The sequence below is a fragment of the Tetrao urogallus genome, assembly GCF_951394365.1.
Source record: "Tetrao urogallus genome assembly, chromosome: 21".
Classification (NCBI taxonomy): domain Eukaryota; kingdom Metazoa; phylum Chordata; class Aves; order Galliformes; family Phasianidae; genus Tetrao; species Tetrao urogallus.
The window spans coordinates 3,404,035-3,421,772 of NC_136834.1; the positions used below are offsets into that span (position 1 = coordinate 3,404,035).

At 39.8% G+C, this 17,738-nt stretch overlaps 1 protein-coding gene across 1 annotated transcript in view; it reads left to right on the forward strand.

Moving 5' to 3' along the window:
* The window catches only part of CLSTN1 (calsyntenin 1), a gene marked incomplete at its 3' end in the record, with an annotated part of 32,630 nt that extends 21,006 nt beyond the window's left edge, over nt 1–11,624 (forward strand). The window contains exons 9-19 of the mRNA XM_079545365.1: nt 491–612; nt 1,643–1,805; nt 3,708–3,758; nt 5,561–5,718; nt 6,313–6,461; nt 6,923–7,149; nt 7,527–7,697; nt 8,269–8,414; nt 9,870–10,005; nt 10,555–10,739; nt 11,430–11,624. Of these exons, the coding sequence (XP_079401491.1) occupies nt 491–612; nt 1,643–1,805; nt 3,708–3,758; nt 5,561–5,718; nt 6,313–6,461; nt 6,923–7,149; nt 7,527–7,697; nt 8,269–8,414; nt 9,870–10,005; nt 10,555–10,739; nt 11,430–11,624 (1,703 nt within the window). The remainder of the gene's footprint in view (nt 1–490; nt 613–1,642; nt 1,806–3,707; nt 3,759–5,560; nt 5,719–6,312; nt 6,462–6,922; nt 7,150–7,526; nt 7,698–8,268; nt 8,415–9,869; nt 10,006–10,554; nt 10,740–11,429) is intronic.
* Nucleotides 11,625–17,738: the final 6,114 nt, after the last annotated feature.

A 17,738-nucleotide genomic window follows, 5' to 3' on the forward strand; every position in this document is an offset into this window, starting at 1 on the left:
TTGGTTGAGTTTTGTTTTTATGTACTGTGGTAGCATATGTGGAAACCTGAAGTGGATTTCTCTAGGTTTTTCTTGGAAGTGAAAGGAAGTGGGCTGCAAAGCTGTTCTTCACTGTACTTACCTGTAGAGATGTGCACGTAAATTATCTAGCTTCAGCTGAAATGAGTCAGGCTTGTTTTTCTAACTTTATTTATGTTATGCGTTTCATTTCGTCATGGTAGGTGTATTACTCCAGCAATCCACAAATAGCCTTATTCTTGATACTGCCAAAAATCCTTAAGATACACATATCAGCTTTAGTGACAGCATTGGCTGCAGTATGTATTTTTTCTAGGTGGAGATGCTGTCTCTCTTAACATGTCTGATTTGCTTGTGCATTTGTTTATCAATTACTGGCGCATTTACAAAGGAATATTCAGAACTGGTGAGTTATTTCTTGAGTGCCTAATACTTAAAGGAGACAATGACAATACTTGAAACTCTTGTGCAGATATGAATCGACACCACTACACCCTGTACCTGCACAACTGCCGCCTGGTTTTCCTCTTCCGACAAGATCCTTCAGAGGGAAAGACATACAAGCCTGCAGAATTCCATTGGAAGCTAAATCAAGTAAGTTTGGAATGCCTGGTAAAATGATAGAATGCAGTGAAAAAACATGGGAGCCTAAACTCTCTAATAACATAATTATTAACAAGTATTTTTTACAACTCCAGACTCCTGATACCGAGTTCTGTAGCACCCAGTGGTGTTTACTTTGTGATGAGTGTCAGGGATAGATGCAGCTATACCTGTTCAACTTAATTTTGACTTGCTACTCTAGTGCTTTCATTCAGTCCAGTGGGATGCTCATGAAATAAAGTCCAAGCCATTGTCCTGAAAGGCAGTGAAGTGTGGATTTATGCATGAAAATAAAATGCCCAACTTCAGCTGTCTTGTCAGTTATCTTCACTAAATACACAATAACACAGTGCGTATGGAAACAGGGGACATGAGCATTCCAGTTTGTAACAATTACTTCTGAGCTTGCAGCACTGTTGCAGATCAAAGTGTTTAAAGGCATCACAGAAGAACTTCTTAATACTTCTTCACACTGGCATAAAGTCTGTAACGTGTTACACATTGCCAGCAGTAGATACACGTGTTGTAAATAGCTATGGGTCAATCTGCATAATTAGGCATTTACTTCACAGAAATAGAGTAATACTCATCTTAGGGATGCAGGTACTTTCTTCCTGTTTGGGATAAGAGTTGTCTGTGTTCTTTCTGTTCATCTAGTCTTAATTATTTTACATTTGAAAGCAGGTGCTATAATACCAAGTCTTTTCTTTGGTATTATTACCATTTGCAGAGTTTATTTCTGTGAATTAAGGATATTGTGATCATGAAGAATGATACAAAAGAGACTGGATATTTTATGTCCTTTTTCAGCCTGCTGGGTCTCATCAGCTACCTGACATGGGTTGCATTGTAAGATAGCATGAAATATCGTACTGTGGTCTGTACAGGGCAATGTGTGTTGTTTTAATGGTAAATGTCCACATGTGGACATTTGCAAAATGTGCATCAGATCTGGTTATTCAACTGCAATCCTTCTTTTTTTTTTGACATTAAAAGAATTTTTAATACTTTCTTTATTTAGGTTTGTGACAAAGAATGGCACCATTATGTCCTCAATGTTGAATTTCCTGCAGTGACTCTGTATGTAGATGGTGTTTCATATGATCCTTTCCCAGTGACTGAAGATTATCCGCTTCATCCTTCGAAAATAGAAACTCAGCTAGTAGTTGGGGCATGCTGGCAAGGTAACTGCTCACAATTGTTAATACATTTAATTAGCTTTTTTTTTTAAAATGAGATCTTTGTGGTTAGCCTAGCAATACATAGCTAATCTTTCTGTTGCATGAAAGATAACTTCTGATGTTTCTTGCTGAATATTTTTGGATATGATTTTTGTTATCTGATAGTTCTTCTTAGTCATTTTTTCCACAAGCTGGTTTGTTTGTTTACTGGCTGAGTGTGTGTATGAATGACAAAGCTGCTCACCAGGTAACATTACACTGAAGAAGTTCCTCTGGCATGTGTGAGGATGCAGATAGGTAACTTCTCCTTAAGAACAGTTGTCAGGTCTTTTTATGGAGAATGCTAATTTCATGCAGGTTGAATGGCACGTTTTAGAAGAAGTGGTCTCATAAATCGAAGTGGAGCCAGTAGACAATTCAGCTAAAAGCAACACAGTGGTGCTGTCTCTTGAGTATTTTATCAGTTGCTTATAGAAATATAAGAAGCATCTGCTTTATTACGTACAGACTCTGGTTAAATGGCAAAATTCTGCAAGCTGTAAAATGCTGATTCATATTCTCTAGTTTTTGTGAAATCTAATCTGCAACCCTTGAGGAAAAAAGGTAGCAGGCATCTGACTGTGGAGCACTGATAGCTGATTGCTGGAGAGCCCTGTAACAAAGCTCTTATTTTGCAGTCCTGAACTGAAATGTTTGGCTTGCTGACTAAATTACATCCTCAGTGCTATGAATTCATCTTCTGGGTCAGAGCAGTGCTGAGTCATTCCTGTTTTATTGTAGTTCAGAGTGTAGACTGTAGTTGCAGTCTGCCATAGTGCAGAGAAATAGCTTGTGAGTGACTGACAAATGGAAAACTTGGGACATTTGTATTAAATGAATGGTCTCAGGTTTTATAATATCTTTTTTTTTTTTTAATATTAAAGGTTTGAAGTGTGAATGGAGGTTAAATTATCAAAATATTTTCTCCATTGAACAATATTTGTGGGAAGTTCTCTATCTTCCAGCATTGATGTCACTTTAGTGTTAAATTCATTTTGTGGTCACTTTGAGTCAGTTATTTTCCCCATCATTCATCTCATATTCTGTTTGTAACTTTCCAACTATCTGTTCTAGCTCCTGGGGAAATTAGAGTGACTGGTTTTCATGAGACTGGGAACCAAGTTCTAGCTGAGTGTATAGATTGTGTAATGGCTTCTATATACTCTGCATCATAACAAAAGCATTTAATTTACAAACTTCTGTGCTTTCATACTGGCAACATGATATGATTCTTTAATTTCTTCTGACTTCACTCTACTTTTTAATAACAACAGATTGAAACAGGAGCACTAAAAGTCTGGAAGACAAGAATTCTTTGGTCTGCCTTTTTAAAGGTTCCACCAAAGGTCTGATTTGTAGGGAATTAAACGCAAAAAGAAAAAGAGATTTGACAAAAGAGTGAAGTTAGAGCCCAAGGCCATGAACTTTGCCTTACAAACATTGTTAAATAAGTCAGGCTGCCCAAACTTATCTATACAGCACACCTCTAGGCGGGGAGAAATTGTGTGCTTTTAACATTTATTTAAGAAGGTTGAAAGCTGTTTTGGGGGTGGGGTTTTTTCTGTTTCGGTTTGTTGGTGTTTGGTTGTTGGTTTTTTTTTTTTTTTTGCTTTTTTTTTTTGCACACTTCCATCTGATAAATTGACTGGTCAGTACATAGGATAATATTGGTATTATTGGAGGAAAGCTGTGTCAGTTGTTAGACCTGCATCTCGTTGGTGATCAGTAGTAAATTGTCTTGTCATGAATGCTGCTTCTGAGGAGCAGTGGTGGTGTGTATTTTCTGTGACCCAACAGAGAATTTGCCAAACCGTAACGACCTGGTCACTTCCCTCTTGTCCTATTCTTTGTCTTGCTCTTCTACAGAATATACAGGAAATGAAAATGACAATGAAACCCTGCCTGAGACCTCTGCAGGTTGCTGGAGTTTTTTCCCTACTGTTTTATTTCATTTTTAAGCCAAGACATTGCTTCATCTCACACACAGCATGAAATGCAGGCATTGCGTTTGGGCCATTGACCTTCACATAATCCTCTCCTAGGCTTGTTTCTTCATTGTGCCTTTATTTCCAGAGCTTTACCAGCTGATTTTTTTTTTTCATTGTTTCTTTTTTTTTTTTCCCCAACCAGTTGCACACCCATGTACAAATTTGCCACCATTTGATTGCAGTGAAGTGGTGTAAAATAAGTTGCTGATGCAAAATTTATCTAGCTACAATTTATTTAATCCAGTTTTGTTAAAATAGAAATACACCTCATCCTATATGTGTGTACATATATGCATGAAGGTATGTTTGTGCATAGAGTCATTCTGTAGTTTGGGAAGGAATCTTTGAAATTGGATAGTCCTGCTTCCTACTCAAACAATTTCATATTTACATCAGATTGCTGATATATAAACAATTCCCTCTCATAATTGACAGTGGATTGGGTACTCATTTGATGAGAAAAACCTTCTGCTCCCAGTTAGGTCTGGTTGGCTTCAGGGTTTTATTTTCTTAGACATTTATAGTTCAGTGGATTTTTTTGTCTTGAGTCGAGGCAAGTTTGTTCTGTACAGTTTAAATATCTGAAATGGTCTAAAGAAAACTGAGATGAGATTTCTAGCTGTGCATCATGTTTTTGGCAAGGATGCAATTGAATCCAGGAGCTAGATTCTGGAGCTGTGCAAGTCTTAACTGGAACTAAGATTTGTAACACAGCAATTAACTACTGAAAACTTCTGAGTTACGTCAGGGATCTTTCATCGCCCAGAATCTTGAAAACAAGCTCAGACGCCTTTATAAAAATCTCTTAGCTTACCAAGTGATGACTCTGAAGTACAAATTTCCAGGTGGAGTCCAATGGCTGCCAGTTACCAGTTCACTTGGTGATCATTTGTTGTAATCAAAAAAATCAAATATGTCAGATGCTTAGAAGACTGCAATTAATGTAGATGTGTAAAACGAAGTGACTTGAGTTCAAACTCCTTGCTTTAATTCCATGCAGAGAAGAAGGCTTGGTTAGAGAGGATTCATTAACTCTTAGATATCTCCTACAGCATGAGCTGAATCATAGAATTGTTTGAGTTGGAAGGGACCCTTAGAGGCCATCTGGTTCAACTGCAATGAAGAGGGATACCTGCAGCTCAGTCAGGTGCTCGGAGCCAAGTCCAGCCTGACCCTGGGTGTTTCCAAGAGCAGGGCACCCACTGCCTCTCTGGGCAGCCTGTACCACTGCCTCACACCCTGAGTGATGCTATGAAGTTTATTTCTCTCCTTTGAGTGTAAATAGAGCCTGAAATGATTGGCTTAGTCTAGAGAGTTAACAGCTAGAGGACTGATGCTGTTGGCTCCTACATGGTAGGCACTGCTGCTTTTATAAGGAAAACTCTGGTTGGAGTTGGTACCTCATTGTGAGAATTCAGGATTCGGTTCATTTATTTGGTTCTGAACACCACCTCGCTGTATGAGCAAAAGAAATTTTTGTTATGGAAATAACAGTTCAAGATGGTCACACCGTCATGTTTTGAAGGCCATGTGCATGGTGAACTGTTTAATTCTTTCTTTCTGCTTGAACGTAATGACAAGGTTAACACCCGGAATGGATGAAAAACTAACATGCATGTCTATAATGTGCTGTAGAGCACAAAGCAAATTTGTTATTTTACAAAAGAAAAATGGAAAAGAAAAAAAAAAAATCAACATCTTTAAAGATTCTTCCTTTCTTTCTTTCTGAAGGTGGGGAGCTTCGCATGGCTCAGTTCTTCCGAGGCAATCTGGCAGGTTTGATGATTCGTTCTGGTAAACTGGAGAACAAGAAAGTGATAGATTGCCTGTATACCTGCAAGGAGGGACTGGATTTGCAAATTGCTGATGGTGTTGGCAAAGGCGTGAAGGTAAAGTCACCTGTTAGTGAAGGGGACTATGCATGTTACTCTGCTGATAATAGATGCACATTTTGCAAGTAGTTAATTGGGGGCATTCTAACTAAAATAGGCTTGTTTAATTGTGGGAAGTTGCTTTAAAATTACATGAAAACTAGCAAATCTTTCTAGTATAGATATGATCATAGCAGAGTTTAAAAGCAGAAGTTATGGTGTCCTCTGGAACTTGAGGAAAGAAATTGGGTATTTGAAAGCCTCTGTTTCACCAGCTACACCAGATAGAGATTCTTACCAAGCAGCTTAGTAGAATTAATCTGACTTAGATATCTTTTATTTTAAATTGTTATTATTTTTCATAGTAAGGTTTCATGAACAACTACTTCACATCAGAACTGATACAAGTGCCTAGATTTTCCTTCCTGAAGGAGAAAATACCCAGTATATTTGACTGGAAGAAGGAAGTGAAGCCCATCAATAATGTCCTCACTGCTTTGAATACAGACGTAACTATCCCAGTGCTTACCTGAGTAAACAGGGCTGAACTTCTGTTTTAATTACCTGATCGTTTTTCTGTTTCCCTTTTTTTCCTCTCTTCTATAATTTCAGATCCACATGAACCCTAGTCAGTCAGCAGTGACCATAGAAGGGGATGACATTGACAGAGTTGATAAGGCCATGCAGCACATTTCCTACCTGAATTCTCGCCAGTTCCCCACACCTGGAATCCGGAGGCTTAAAATCACCAGTACTGTCAAGTATGTTCTAGTGCTGAAATAATGCTTCTCTGCATGGTGATATTGAGGCCTGAAAAAATGTTGACATATCTCAGTTCTGCTACATGAAAGACTTTTACTGTATCTACTGTCACATTTCAATATGGCAGCTATTCCCAGTACTACTCTTTTCTTCCTCAGAATGTAGTAAGGAAGATGTAAGAGATGATTTTATCAGTGAGAGGACATAAGTGTCACAAGCTTCAGTAGAGTTGTTATCTGTACTGTTAGTCGTAGCATAAAAAATGGGGCGAAATGTTAAATGTAAGTAAAAATTAATTGTAAGATTGTTCCCTTGCTGGGGAATTCTTCCAACACGTTGATGAATTTATCTGAGACTCCTGGGTCTGAGATAGAGCTTTTTTAATTTGTTAAGTAATTACTGTGCGTAATTGTGCCTCCCTTTCAAATAGCTGCCTTGGATGTGTGTCTGTATCTCATAGGTGTTTCAATGAAGAGGCCTGCGTCTCTATTCCTTCTGTGGAGGGATATGTAATGGTCTTGCAACCAGAGGAACCAAAAATCAGCCTGAGTGGCATCAACCATTTTGCCCGATCTGCTTCAGAGTTTGAGAGTTCTGAGGGCATTTCTCTCTTCCCTGAGCTTCGCATAATAAGCACCATTACACGGGAGGTGGAGCCAGATGGAGATGGGGATGAGGATCCTACAGGTAACATCATTTCTGCTCTTAGCTCTTGCTTACCCTTATTCTATTCTGTGATCGTGTTGGAGGATCTTCCTCTTGCAAAGCAACATGGATTTCTCCTGCAGTAAGAACCTAGTAGGGGAAACAAGATGTGTATTGCTTGGGAAAAAGTACAGGTATTCTGCTCTGAGCTAACAGAAATTTTCCTGGAAATGGTAGTAAGTCCAGGCCATGCAAATAATCCCTTATTTATCATTAGACCTTGAATACTTGGTCTCTTTACTTCAGGCCCAGATCTTAATGTTTGATTTGAAGAGTTCTGTTTGCATGGGGTATTTTATAGTGTGTGGACTCTTATCTTTGTTTCTGCTCATCTCCTTGGTGGTTCCTCTACTTTTTAGTACAAGAGTCTTTGGTTTCTGAAGAAATCATGCATAACCTGGATACGTGTGAGGTGACAGTGGTGGGAGAAGAACTAAATCAAGATCAAGAAAGCCTGGAGGTTGACATGACACGATTACAGCAGAAAGGCATTGAGATGAGTAGTTCCAACCTTGGCATGATCATCACAGGTGAGACTTGGTTCTTTTGCTCATGCAGGAAAGGTCTGAAATCAGTGTGCTCAATAGATGGCTTGTCACACCTTACTCCAAATAGCTCATTTTTTTACTGGAATTTCAGGCTCAGAGGTGTTTGCACTGTTCTGTGGAAAACTGATTCTACAACATAGGCTATTCTAGAATCTCCTTTCTTTGGACGCTTGTTGTCCTATAAATTGCAGGTTACTTCTTAGCTGTGGAAATGAAGTATACTTTGCCCCCTAGAAAAGGCTTTCTTCTTGCACAAATAATCCAGTGATGTGGAGTGTGCATCATTCCTTTCTTTGTTTTCAGAGTCTGTTCTATATTCAAAAGAAAAGAGATTACAGGCTATGTGAATCTCAGATTTTACCACAAAGTAAAACCACAAATTTCAGTAAAGCCACGTGTGTCCATCTGCCATAACAGTGTTACTTTTGATTCTGCTGAATGAAAATTGATCTGCCAAGAAAACTTCTTCAAAGAAAGGAAGCGTGATGTAGAGTATGTGGAGTTGCAGCAGGCTTTTGCAAAGTAATTGTTTTTCTTGTTTCTCTCTCTGCAGGAGTTGATACTATGGCTAGCTACGAGGAAGTTTTGCATTTGATACGCTACAGAAACTGGCACACGGTTTCTCTTTTTGACAGAAAGTTCAAATTGGTTTGTTCTGAGCTTAACGGGCGCTATGTCAGCAATGAGTTTAAAGTAGAGGTATGTGAGCTCTTCTGATTGCTCTGGGAGGTGTAGAGTCTGGAGGGATGGGTGGGTGGTAGTTGTAGCCTCAACTGATGGATTATTGATGAATAAATTATTAATTTTTGTCCTGTAGATATTAATAAACTTGTGCGTCTCAAGCAGTATTTTATGTTATATATATGTGTCTCTTAATCCTACATTTCATCTTTAAGTGAGGCAGCCTAAGCAGAGCTGAAGCAATTGTGGAAACTGTTGTGTTGTAGCAGAAGTAATATGGCTGATGGAAGCGTGAGGGCAGAAACATTGAATTTGAAAGACAGCATATAAATTTTGGGGGAAAAGAAATGTGAAGGAACTATTAGAAATGCTGTGCTGACCAGAGACTCGAGTGGCTTTCATGTGTAACTCCCAGGTTTCTGTAAATGGATTTATTTACTTTTTAGATTGTGTGTTCCCTCAAACACTGATAGTAAGCACTTATGTAAAAGCATAGGCTAGAATTGCATTTCTTCTGCAGGTAGAATAGAAGCTAATTATTTCAGCTTCTGGAACGTGAAATTATGTTGAGTGGAACTGTCATGTACCTCTGCATCTTTCAGCTCTGAGCTTGAATTCCTGTTTTTTAAAGGTGACCAAAAGGGTGACAGTGAAACTGAACAGCTGTGTTTACCATTAGTTGAGTGGATATGGTGGGCTGGGAAGTTAGGTTGCAGAGCCTAACTAATTAATGTGGCTTGGTTTCCTGAGGAAATTCTCTGAGCTTGAGTTGGGATCTTCCCAAACTATTGAACTGCAAATGCTTTCCTTTTTCTGTACTGAACTTGCTCTCTTCCTGTAGTGCAGCTGGTCAGGTACCCTGTATCACAACAGTCTCCCAAAGCCGAGGTATATTTAGCTCTGTGTGTTTGCCAAGGAAACATGAAATATGCTGTGTGACAATGAGTTTGTAATTGTCAAAATCCAGCTATGCTAAGCATGGGTTAAACTGTAGAGAGAAGTTTTACCTTAATCCTTGGTCTGTAATACAGATTTTCTCTTTGCTGTTAGCTGAAGATGAACGACAGAATAAGAAAAGATGGGAAGGAAGAGAGTGTAATTAATGTGTCATACATTTTTGTATACTGTTATTTCAGAATTAAAATGTCTGGCTACTGAATTGGATGATGAGCTGGCTTTACCTGGGTTATTCTCAAATACTGATGTCTCTGCAAAAACTTTGCCAGACCAGCTAAAACAGACTTGAAAGCTCAGAACTGCAGAATTATATGACATGAAGCTAACATAGGAGGAACTACTGGATGGAATGCTTGTTCTCAGTGACAAATCATAGCTGTAGTCATTGAGAATTAGATGATTACTCAGGCAAATTAAGAAATCTTTCTTCTCTGCCCACCCCTCCCCCCCTTTTTTTTTGTCTCTTGAATGGTCAACTTGTATTTCTGGAGTTTAACTGTTTCCTTTTGTACTCAGGTGAATGTTATCCACACAGCTAACCCCATTGAACACGCTAATCACATAGCTGCACAACCACAGTTTGTACATCCGGTGCACCACACATTCGTTGATCTGTCTGGTCACAACCTAGCTAACCCTCATCCATTTTCAGGTAAGAATTCTCAGTCATAGAAGTTCTTTTGCTGACTTTTTTTTTCCTGGTGTTAAACTAATGTGGAGGCTTCTTGTTGCAGGGAGACTTCCCTCCCCCCTCTCCCCCCCCAGAGTTAAATCAGTGTGTTGGACTAATAAATGTAAGCAGCTTCTTAATCCTGTTCTGCTGTTGCCCAAACAAAGAGCAGCAGATTGCTAGAGATCTATGAAATATCTCCCTGCTAGGAGGGCAGCTCTGCTGGTGCACACGTTGGAAAACAGGAGGTGTGCTGTTCTTAACAGAGTCTGTAAGACCTAAATAAAGAACTGTGAGGAACACGGACGTTATTTCTTACAAACAGCACAAGGAGAGAATTGCAGTTATTTCCTCAGTGAGTTCTACAGACTTTTCAGTGGCCTTATGCAAACTGCCTCTGTGAAGCTACCTATAATATTTTCATGATGCCATTTCCCTCTTGTAGGTGATGGGAACGCAGAATTAATTATTGTCATTATGTAAAAATTGTGCATCAGTATCATCTAAGGAACTCCTTTTCTGTTGTTGCAGTTGTTCCAAGTACAGCCACTGTTGTGATTGTAGTTTGTGTGAGTTTCCTGGTCTTTATGATCATTCTGGGAGTGTTCAGAATCCGAGCCGCACATCAGCGAACAATGCGTGACCAGGACACTGGAAAGGAAAATGAGATGGACTGGGATGACTCTGCATTGACCATCACTGTGAATCCTATGGAAGTAAGACTGGTGTCTCAGCAAAAAGAGTTCACAAAAAATAACCTCTTCCAGTTTTAACTGGTATGACTGTACGTGGACAGAAAGTAGAGCAAAAGCAACCATAGAACACAGAGAGGACAGACGTTAGCACTGTGAGTTTTTAACTGGTGCTCCAAAGTGACAAATAACAGGAGCAGTTATGTTTGGGGCATGCCTTGTAGCTTTGTGATACAGAATGGGGCAGGAATCACTGGACTCCAGCATCAGGTGTTACAGGTCGGTGACTAACACTGATCTCTCCGTGCTGTATGCAGCCTTCATCACCATCAGCTTTTTTCCCAAAGTGCAGAAGTGTTGAAGCACCATCTGTACTTATGGTATTGATGTTTCTGTCTGCCATGGTTGACATCTGGATTTTTAGAAAATCACAAGAAAAACGTGCAACCTTAATGTTACTCACGTAGCATACTGAAAGATCCTTTTCTGGTAGAGTTTGAAGTACTGGTTTGTACTTAAGAGTGAGTCAGAATCAGAACTATTTTAATGAGCTTATTCAACTTTTTATTTTCTAGTTGCCTAATTACTGCTGAACTTTTCAAACAATAAGAAATTAATAGTTCTTTTTCAGTAGGAGTGCCTTGTGCTCAAATTCAAAAGAATTAAAGGAATTTTGGCCAGAATGGTATCAGCAGCTGATTTCTGTCTTAACAGACTTATGAAGATCAGCACAGCAGTGAAGAAGAGGAGGAGGAAGAGGAAGAGGAAAGCGAAGATGGAGAAGAGGATGACATCACTAGTGCAGAGTCTGAAAGCAGTGAGGAAGAAGAAGGCGAGCAGGAGGAGGACCAACAGAATGTTAATAGACAGCAACAGCTGGAATGGGATGACTCTACCCTCAGTTATTGATTCTAGCTGTTCCCTTTGTCTCTGTTTCTGCTCTAGAAGACTCCACTGTAATGCACTCCATTGTTCCCAAGGATTCATGGTGTTTAAAAAAAAAAATCATTCTGGCCAGTAGATTCAACCAACACACATCCCAATGTTTGTGTTCTGTCAGCTAGTTCCTGATGCTGTTTCTAGAGTTGTAGTTAGCACCTCTTTTCCTTCAGCCATGCCTCAGTGACTGGATTTTTTTACACTATGTGAGGAACCACCCTGCACTTTTTCTTCATGTCATCTCAGCTAAGTGACTGCAGAGCTGTAGCCATTGCACATGAATTTCTGAACTTTTTTTTTTTTTTTGCTCTGTGAAACAATTCCAGCTTTGTTCCTTTTTGTCTTTCTGAAAGATGCAAAGATTGCTTGTTGACAAAGGGTAAAGCTGCTCATTTCAGCCTGTTGATTTCTTTTAATTTTTTTTCCCAAGTTAGTGCATGTGTAAAGTGGCAGAATGAGGTTAATACGTAGAAGATTAACAGACTTTTTAATATTTTGTAAATATATTGGAATTATGTAATTATGTCATTTGTGGTAGTGAAAACAGGGATTGGGGTTTAAAACATGCTAAAGTAAAAAATCATGAAGCATGAAATAATACAAGTCTCATACTGCTGCAGCAGGAGCACGGGCACAGTTATCTAGTGTAGATGTGTCAGTAATGCAGTGTCCTTGGCCTTGACTGCCATGTTCACTCATGCCCCGCTCTGGTTTTTCTTCTTTTTGTTGGTCTCTGATTTCCTTTATATTTGCAGAGGGAACAGACAAGCTTATGAGAAACTGTAAAGGCTTTTAGGAACTTCTGCAGAGGTTCAACTGCCCTGCCTAACAGTTTGTTGGTTCGTTTTCTTGTCGTTTTGTCATTTTTTTTAAGAAATTTTCCAGTGAAGTTTTAGCATAAGCACTGTTTAAGTTATTGGGAGAAGAACACTACGTGGATGGTGGGCAAATCAGGCTGTGGAGTGCTGTCACAGCACCTGCTTACAGCAGGGCTGCCTGTGGTGCAGCAATGGTCTGTTGGAGCTGCTGGTTGAGTGCATTTTGTTCAGTTGGTTGGTTGTCCCACTGGTGACTGAAGCTGGGAAGCCTGTGACCTGTGTACCTGCACACCTTGGCTACCAGTCTACATAGATAGGTATGAGGGTTTTTTTGACTGTTCAGTTTGTCTCATTTGGGAATGGGAGGGTTTGGGGCATAGCTGATACCATTTCTATTAACGCACTCCTGCTCATTCCCTGTAGCTCCTTGTACAGTAACTTGGACTGTTGGTGTATTAAGCCTTTGTTTACACTTAGTAATTGTGTTTTCCTGCTGGTGAAACTATAGAATAAATTATCCAACCAGAAAACCTTGGGAATCACATTAATACTATTCCAAGTCATGGCTGATTTTGGTTGTTTCTGATGAAAGTTTGAACTTGGAATTGCAAAGGACTTTTTAAAAAATGACTGAAAGGTACGAAAAGTGAGTTATGACCCCATGGTGGAGAGTGCTAGTGTTTTGAAAGGCAGGACTTGTCCATTTAACTTTATTTGTCCTATGCAGAGCCTCGAATAATGGATACCTGCTTACTTGATTTGTTTTTTTTATGTTTGGAGGTGGATTAAAGAGTAACTTGTTTTGCTTGTAACAGGAAACTAGGACTCCATTCACTCCTCAGCACGGTAAGCAAAGTTGCATTTGTTTTTTCCTATATGTAATCTGCCCAAGTTCCAGGTGCACACAGCCCATGTCACAGCAGGCTCCTTAGTGGCCAGCAGTACCCAGCAGGGAAACGTTGCACTGGATAAGCCTGCTAGAGGAGCAAGCCAAATGGTGGGAAAGGAGTGGGAGGAAAAGGGTCATAACTCAAAAAGATAAAGGTTGGTCCAGATGTTTGCAGTTTTGGTTTTCAGAGCAGACCTCTTCTCTAGCACACATCTTGCCTCCTGATGGATGTAATGGGATCTAATGGTGGGTTTTAGCTGGGGTAACAGATTTGACTCTGTGGAGTGCCTTTTACAATACTAGATGGACCTGGAAGCAGGAGGGAGAACCCACCCAACGAGCTTACTGGTTTTTTTTGTGTTGTTTTTTTTTTTTTTTAATGTAAAATTTTAGATTTCTAAAATGGGGAAATGGTTTTGACTACTTACGTGGTAATATAACTGCTAGTTTTAAGTTAACTGGGAAACTTTTAACTTATGTCTGACAGTTGTCTTGTGTTAATGTGTAGAAGACTTATCCTTCCATATACTGTCACTGTAGCTGCTGTATTTTAGACTAAAGCTGATCATGAGTTAATGGTAACACTGAGAGGTTGTGAACGTCCTGATGCAGTTAGTAGCCACTGTGGGTATAACTCTTCAGATGCATATATTGGTAAAGGTCAGTTTGGAAAGTCTGTAAGCTACAATAAATTTCTGGTTCTAAAGGTTGCTTGCATTTATTTCTTCCTGAATGGAATAGAGTTGTATTTGTTGGCCTAGAAGTAGAGTTTGGTTTTATTTTTGTTGATCTGTGACATGTAGGAGCGCTGGGTCTATTGGAGCATCCATTGGTGTGCAATTTAATCCTTTTTTATTTATTTACAAAACATGTACCTAGAGCAACCAAAAAGTTAAACGTGTGAGCACATCTTGTTACAGAACCGTGGTTTGTCTTAAAAAAATACTTTTCTTTTTCAAAGGCAACAAAATACGAACAATCAGTTTATACAGAGTTAAAATCACAAATAAATAGAAAGGAGGATCACGGAGCATATTTATAAAGCAGAAGATACTTATTTACAGTGAAACATCATATCTTTGAAAATGATTTAAGTTTTCATCTTTAATACAGTTCAACTCTCTGGAAAGCATCAGGTGAGCTATTGTGTAAAGCTGGGGACAGCAGCTCTTTGCTGCCCAGTGCAGCCATCAGAGCTCCATCAAGATGCTGTCCCAGGGTACAAGGGAGGAAATCCACTCAATGACTCATCAACATTTTTACTGCTTGTAGGAAAGTCAGCTTTGTTGATGTTGTCACCTAGCTGTAAAACTGTGCTGGATTGAGACGCCTTTGGAATGGCTCAGCTCTAGCAGTTGATGCTGATACAGCTTTGTTTTATTGCACTTTTACAATGGAAGGACAGACGACAGGAGCCACTGCTGCTTTGTACTTCTGTAAGCAGGTAGGAGCTGCTGTGAGCTGTGATCAAAGTACCTGAGCACACCCAAGGAACCTGCTGGGTCAGACTGCCTTGCTGCAGTATGACACGGGATCCTGGCTTCCCTGCTTACAGCAGTGTAAGATAATTGTGTTTATATTTACAGTTTTGTAGCATGTTTCTTCCCTCCCATAAGATTACTGTGGTTGCACTGCCTCTCAGCTTGCTTGTGGCCTAATATTTCTGCATGCTGTCTGCACCATGAGTTAATTTAATAAGGAAACAGCAATACTTACCTAGTTTCTTTAGATACAGCAAAGTTGTGTGGCCACAGGCACTGCTGCAAGGAGAGTCCATGCACACCACCCCAAAGGAGGGAGCACAGAATGTAAACGTGTGTGTCGTGGTTTTATAACTTTCCTCCCTACTGAGGAAGCAGTAATTTAAGTGCATGCAATATTGTTTTCTCATTGTCAGATTAGTATTCAAAGAGCTCTAAATTCTACAGTATTTGTTTCTAGTAGCAAAGCACCTGAAAGAGATTGCTTTTGCATTTCCTATGTAGTCATTAATTAGGATCTCTTCCTACCTTACTGTATGCTGTGACTGTGGCATGTTTTCTGTATTATTCCAGTCAGATGAAGTGCAGAATGCCCAGTCTCACAAATCTGAGTCTCAGCAAAATAAAAAGCACTAAAGAATTAGAGTAGTTGGCATCAACTGGCACTGCAAATAAGTTATCCTTATAATACTTAAGACAGTGGCTAAAAGAACATCTCAGGTGGATTGCTCTCATAATTTGTACGAACAAATTTATGATTTGCAATTGTAGTTACAAATATGGGTTTGAAACTTGAGATCACTCACTGACTGCTGTTCAATTCAAGTGAACCATGAATTATATCATAGACATAGGAAACAAACATATCAGAGAAAGTGATTATGCTGTGCTGCTCCATTCACTGACAAATACAATGTCTACTGTTACTTTCTACAGAGGTAGGAGTTACTTTGAGGCAGTATTAACTTAGCTGCACAGCTGATGAAGAACAAATCTATTTGAACTCGTGCTTTGGTAAAAAGCACTGGGCTTACCCTGCAGTATAGGGATGCTGTTTTTTCATTTGTTTTCTCTGAAGTACAGGGCACCTCATTTTAATGGAATAAAGAGAGCTAAAAATCAAGAATGAGTTATACTTAAGCCCTGGTTGCAAAAACAAATGAAATTTACCCCATAACAGGGAAGATGTATTGGGGAAAAAATAGGCAAGTTCAGCATCTGCCCTAAACTAGCTATTTTTGAGGAAATTTTGGCAAAATTAACCCAAACCAGGCACAAAAGCTTAAATTTACATGAGAGTAGTCCACCATTTGACATGTTTCTTGTTGCTTGGAAAAAAGGATAGGAAGTGCCTTTGTTTTTTTTTAGAGTCTTGTAAATTCAACCCAGGTCGGGCCATACAAACTTCAACTAATTCAACTTCAGGGATGTCAGGAAAATCTGACGGTCATTCTTTAGAAGACAGAAATGGTAGCACCTCTTGAGGAACACGATGGTGTGAAGAACACAGGGAATGGAAGGGAAGCACCCCAGGGAACTGCTAAAGGAAGCAGATACTAACCAGACTGCTTATCTTCCAGCATGACCCATAGGCTGCAGCCTGTTTGATGCACCTCAGTTTGCTCATGGGAGGCACTGAGGGACAGCAGTGGCTCCTGTTCATCTGTCCCTGTACAACACCAGTGCTCAGAACTGCCCACCAGGTGAGGACATTAGCTGGAGACAAAAATACAACACAGGAGTAGAAATACATGATTAACAGCACCTTGTGGGACAGGGGACAGATTTCCTTGGTAAAGAGACAAAGGCAGCTGTGGCAACAGAAGGCTGGAACAGTTTGTCCAGTGTAGGTACCAGCACAGATGACTGCACCTTGTTCTTTGGCTGACCTCCCCACTCACAGTCTATGCACCCCAGCTGTACTAACAAACAGAGCTGCGTGCCTCAGCTGAGAGCATATGGCTGAAGAGAGCAGCGAACAAACTTTTCAGATGAACTGAGATGCAATTTTTCAGTACTAAACCCACTCATCTGGCACTCCTCTATCTTTACACAGGAAAGCAGACTGGCCAAATAACTTAAGCACAGAGTGGTACCATATGTCCCATGTGACACTGGGTTACAGTGGTGTATCGCAGTAAGTACGTAAGTGCAGGCCAGTGCCCTCCATGTATGCTTTAGAGGGAAAGCAGGTGGCAAACTAGCTGTAACGCCCCACGAGGAGGTACATTCAGCAACCAATGGCACATGCCCATTGGCACAATGCAATTTTAATGTTTCCAGGCTTAAAAACAGAACAAATGCAGAAAACAAGAAGCTGGCTGAGTTTAACCTAAGGTCTGCTGTAAAAAAGCAAACAAACATACCTAACTCAAGTTAGGCCAACCCAAGCACCTCTTCTTGAGATGTGAGATTTTAGGCAGCATCTCAGAGCTCTCTGGCCTCTGCAGCAGAGACAGTAATGTGATAGTATGGATTTACTTTTTAATTGCCACAGTGCAGAATAAAAAGTTTGTACAAGTTGGTTTCAGAGGAGATTTAGGCTGACATACCTTGGTGTACACCGAAACAGGGTAGGACGTAGTGAGTTAAAGCCTGAGCTGTAATGGTAGAGGCCTACAACAGCTATGCTATAAGAGCTACAGCTGTGTAGCTGTTCAGTGTTTAGCTGAATTGTCCAGAAAATAATAATAGACATGTTAGCACACTTACTGACTTCAAAGTATATTGAAACTGCCTGAACTCTTCCATTAGAAGATGTATTTGAAACTTAACGAGTTGTTAAGGATACAGTACATCTACCTACCTTTCACTGTTTGCAGTAATTTTATTGCCTTGTGCCTCTCCCTTGCCACCCAAAGATCTGCTGAAGGCATGATTATGCAGTTGATGACAG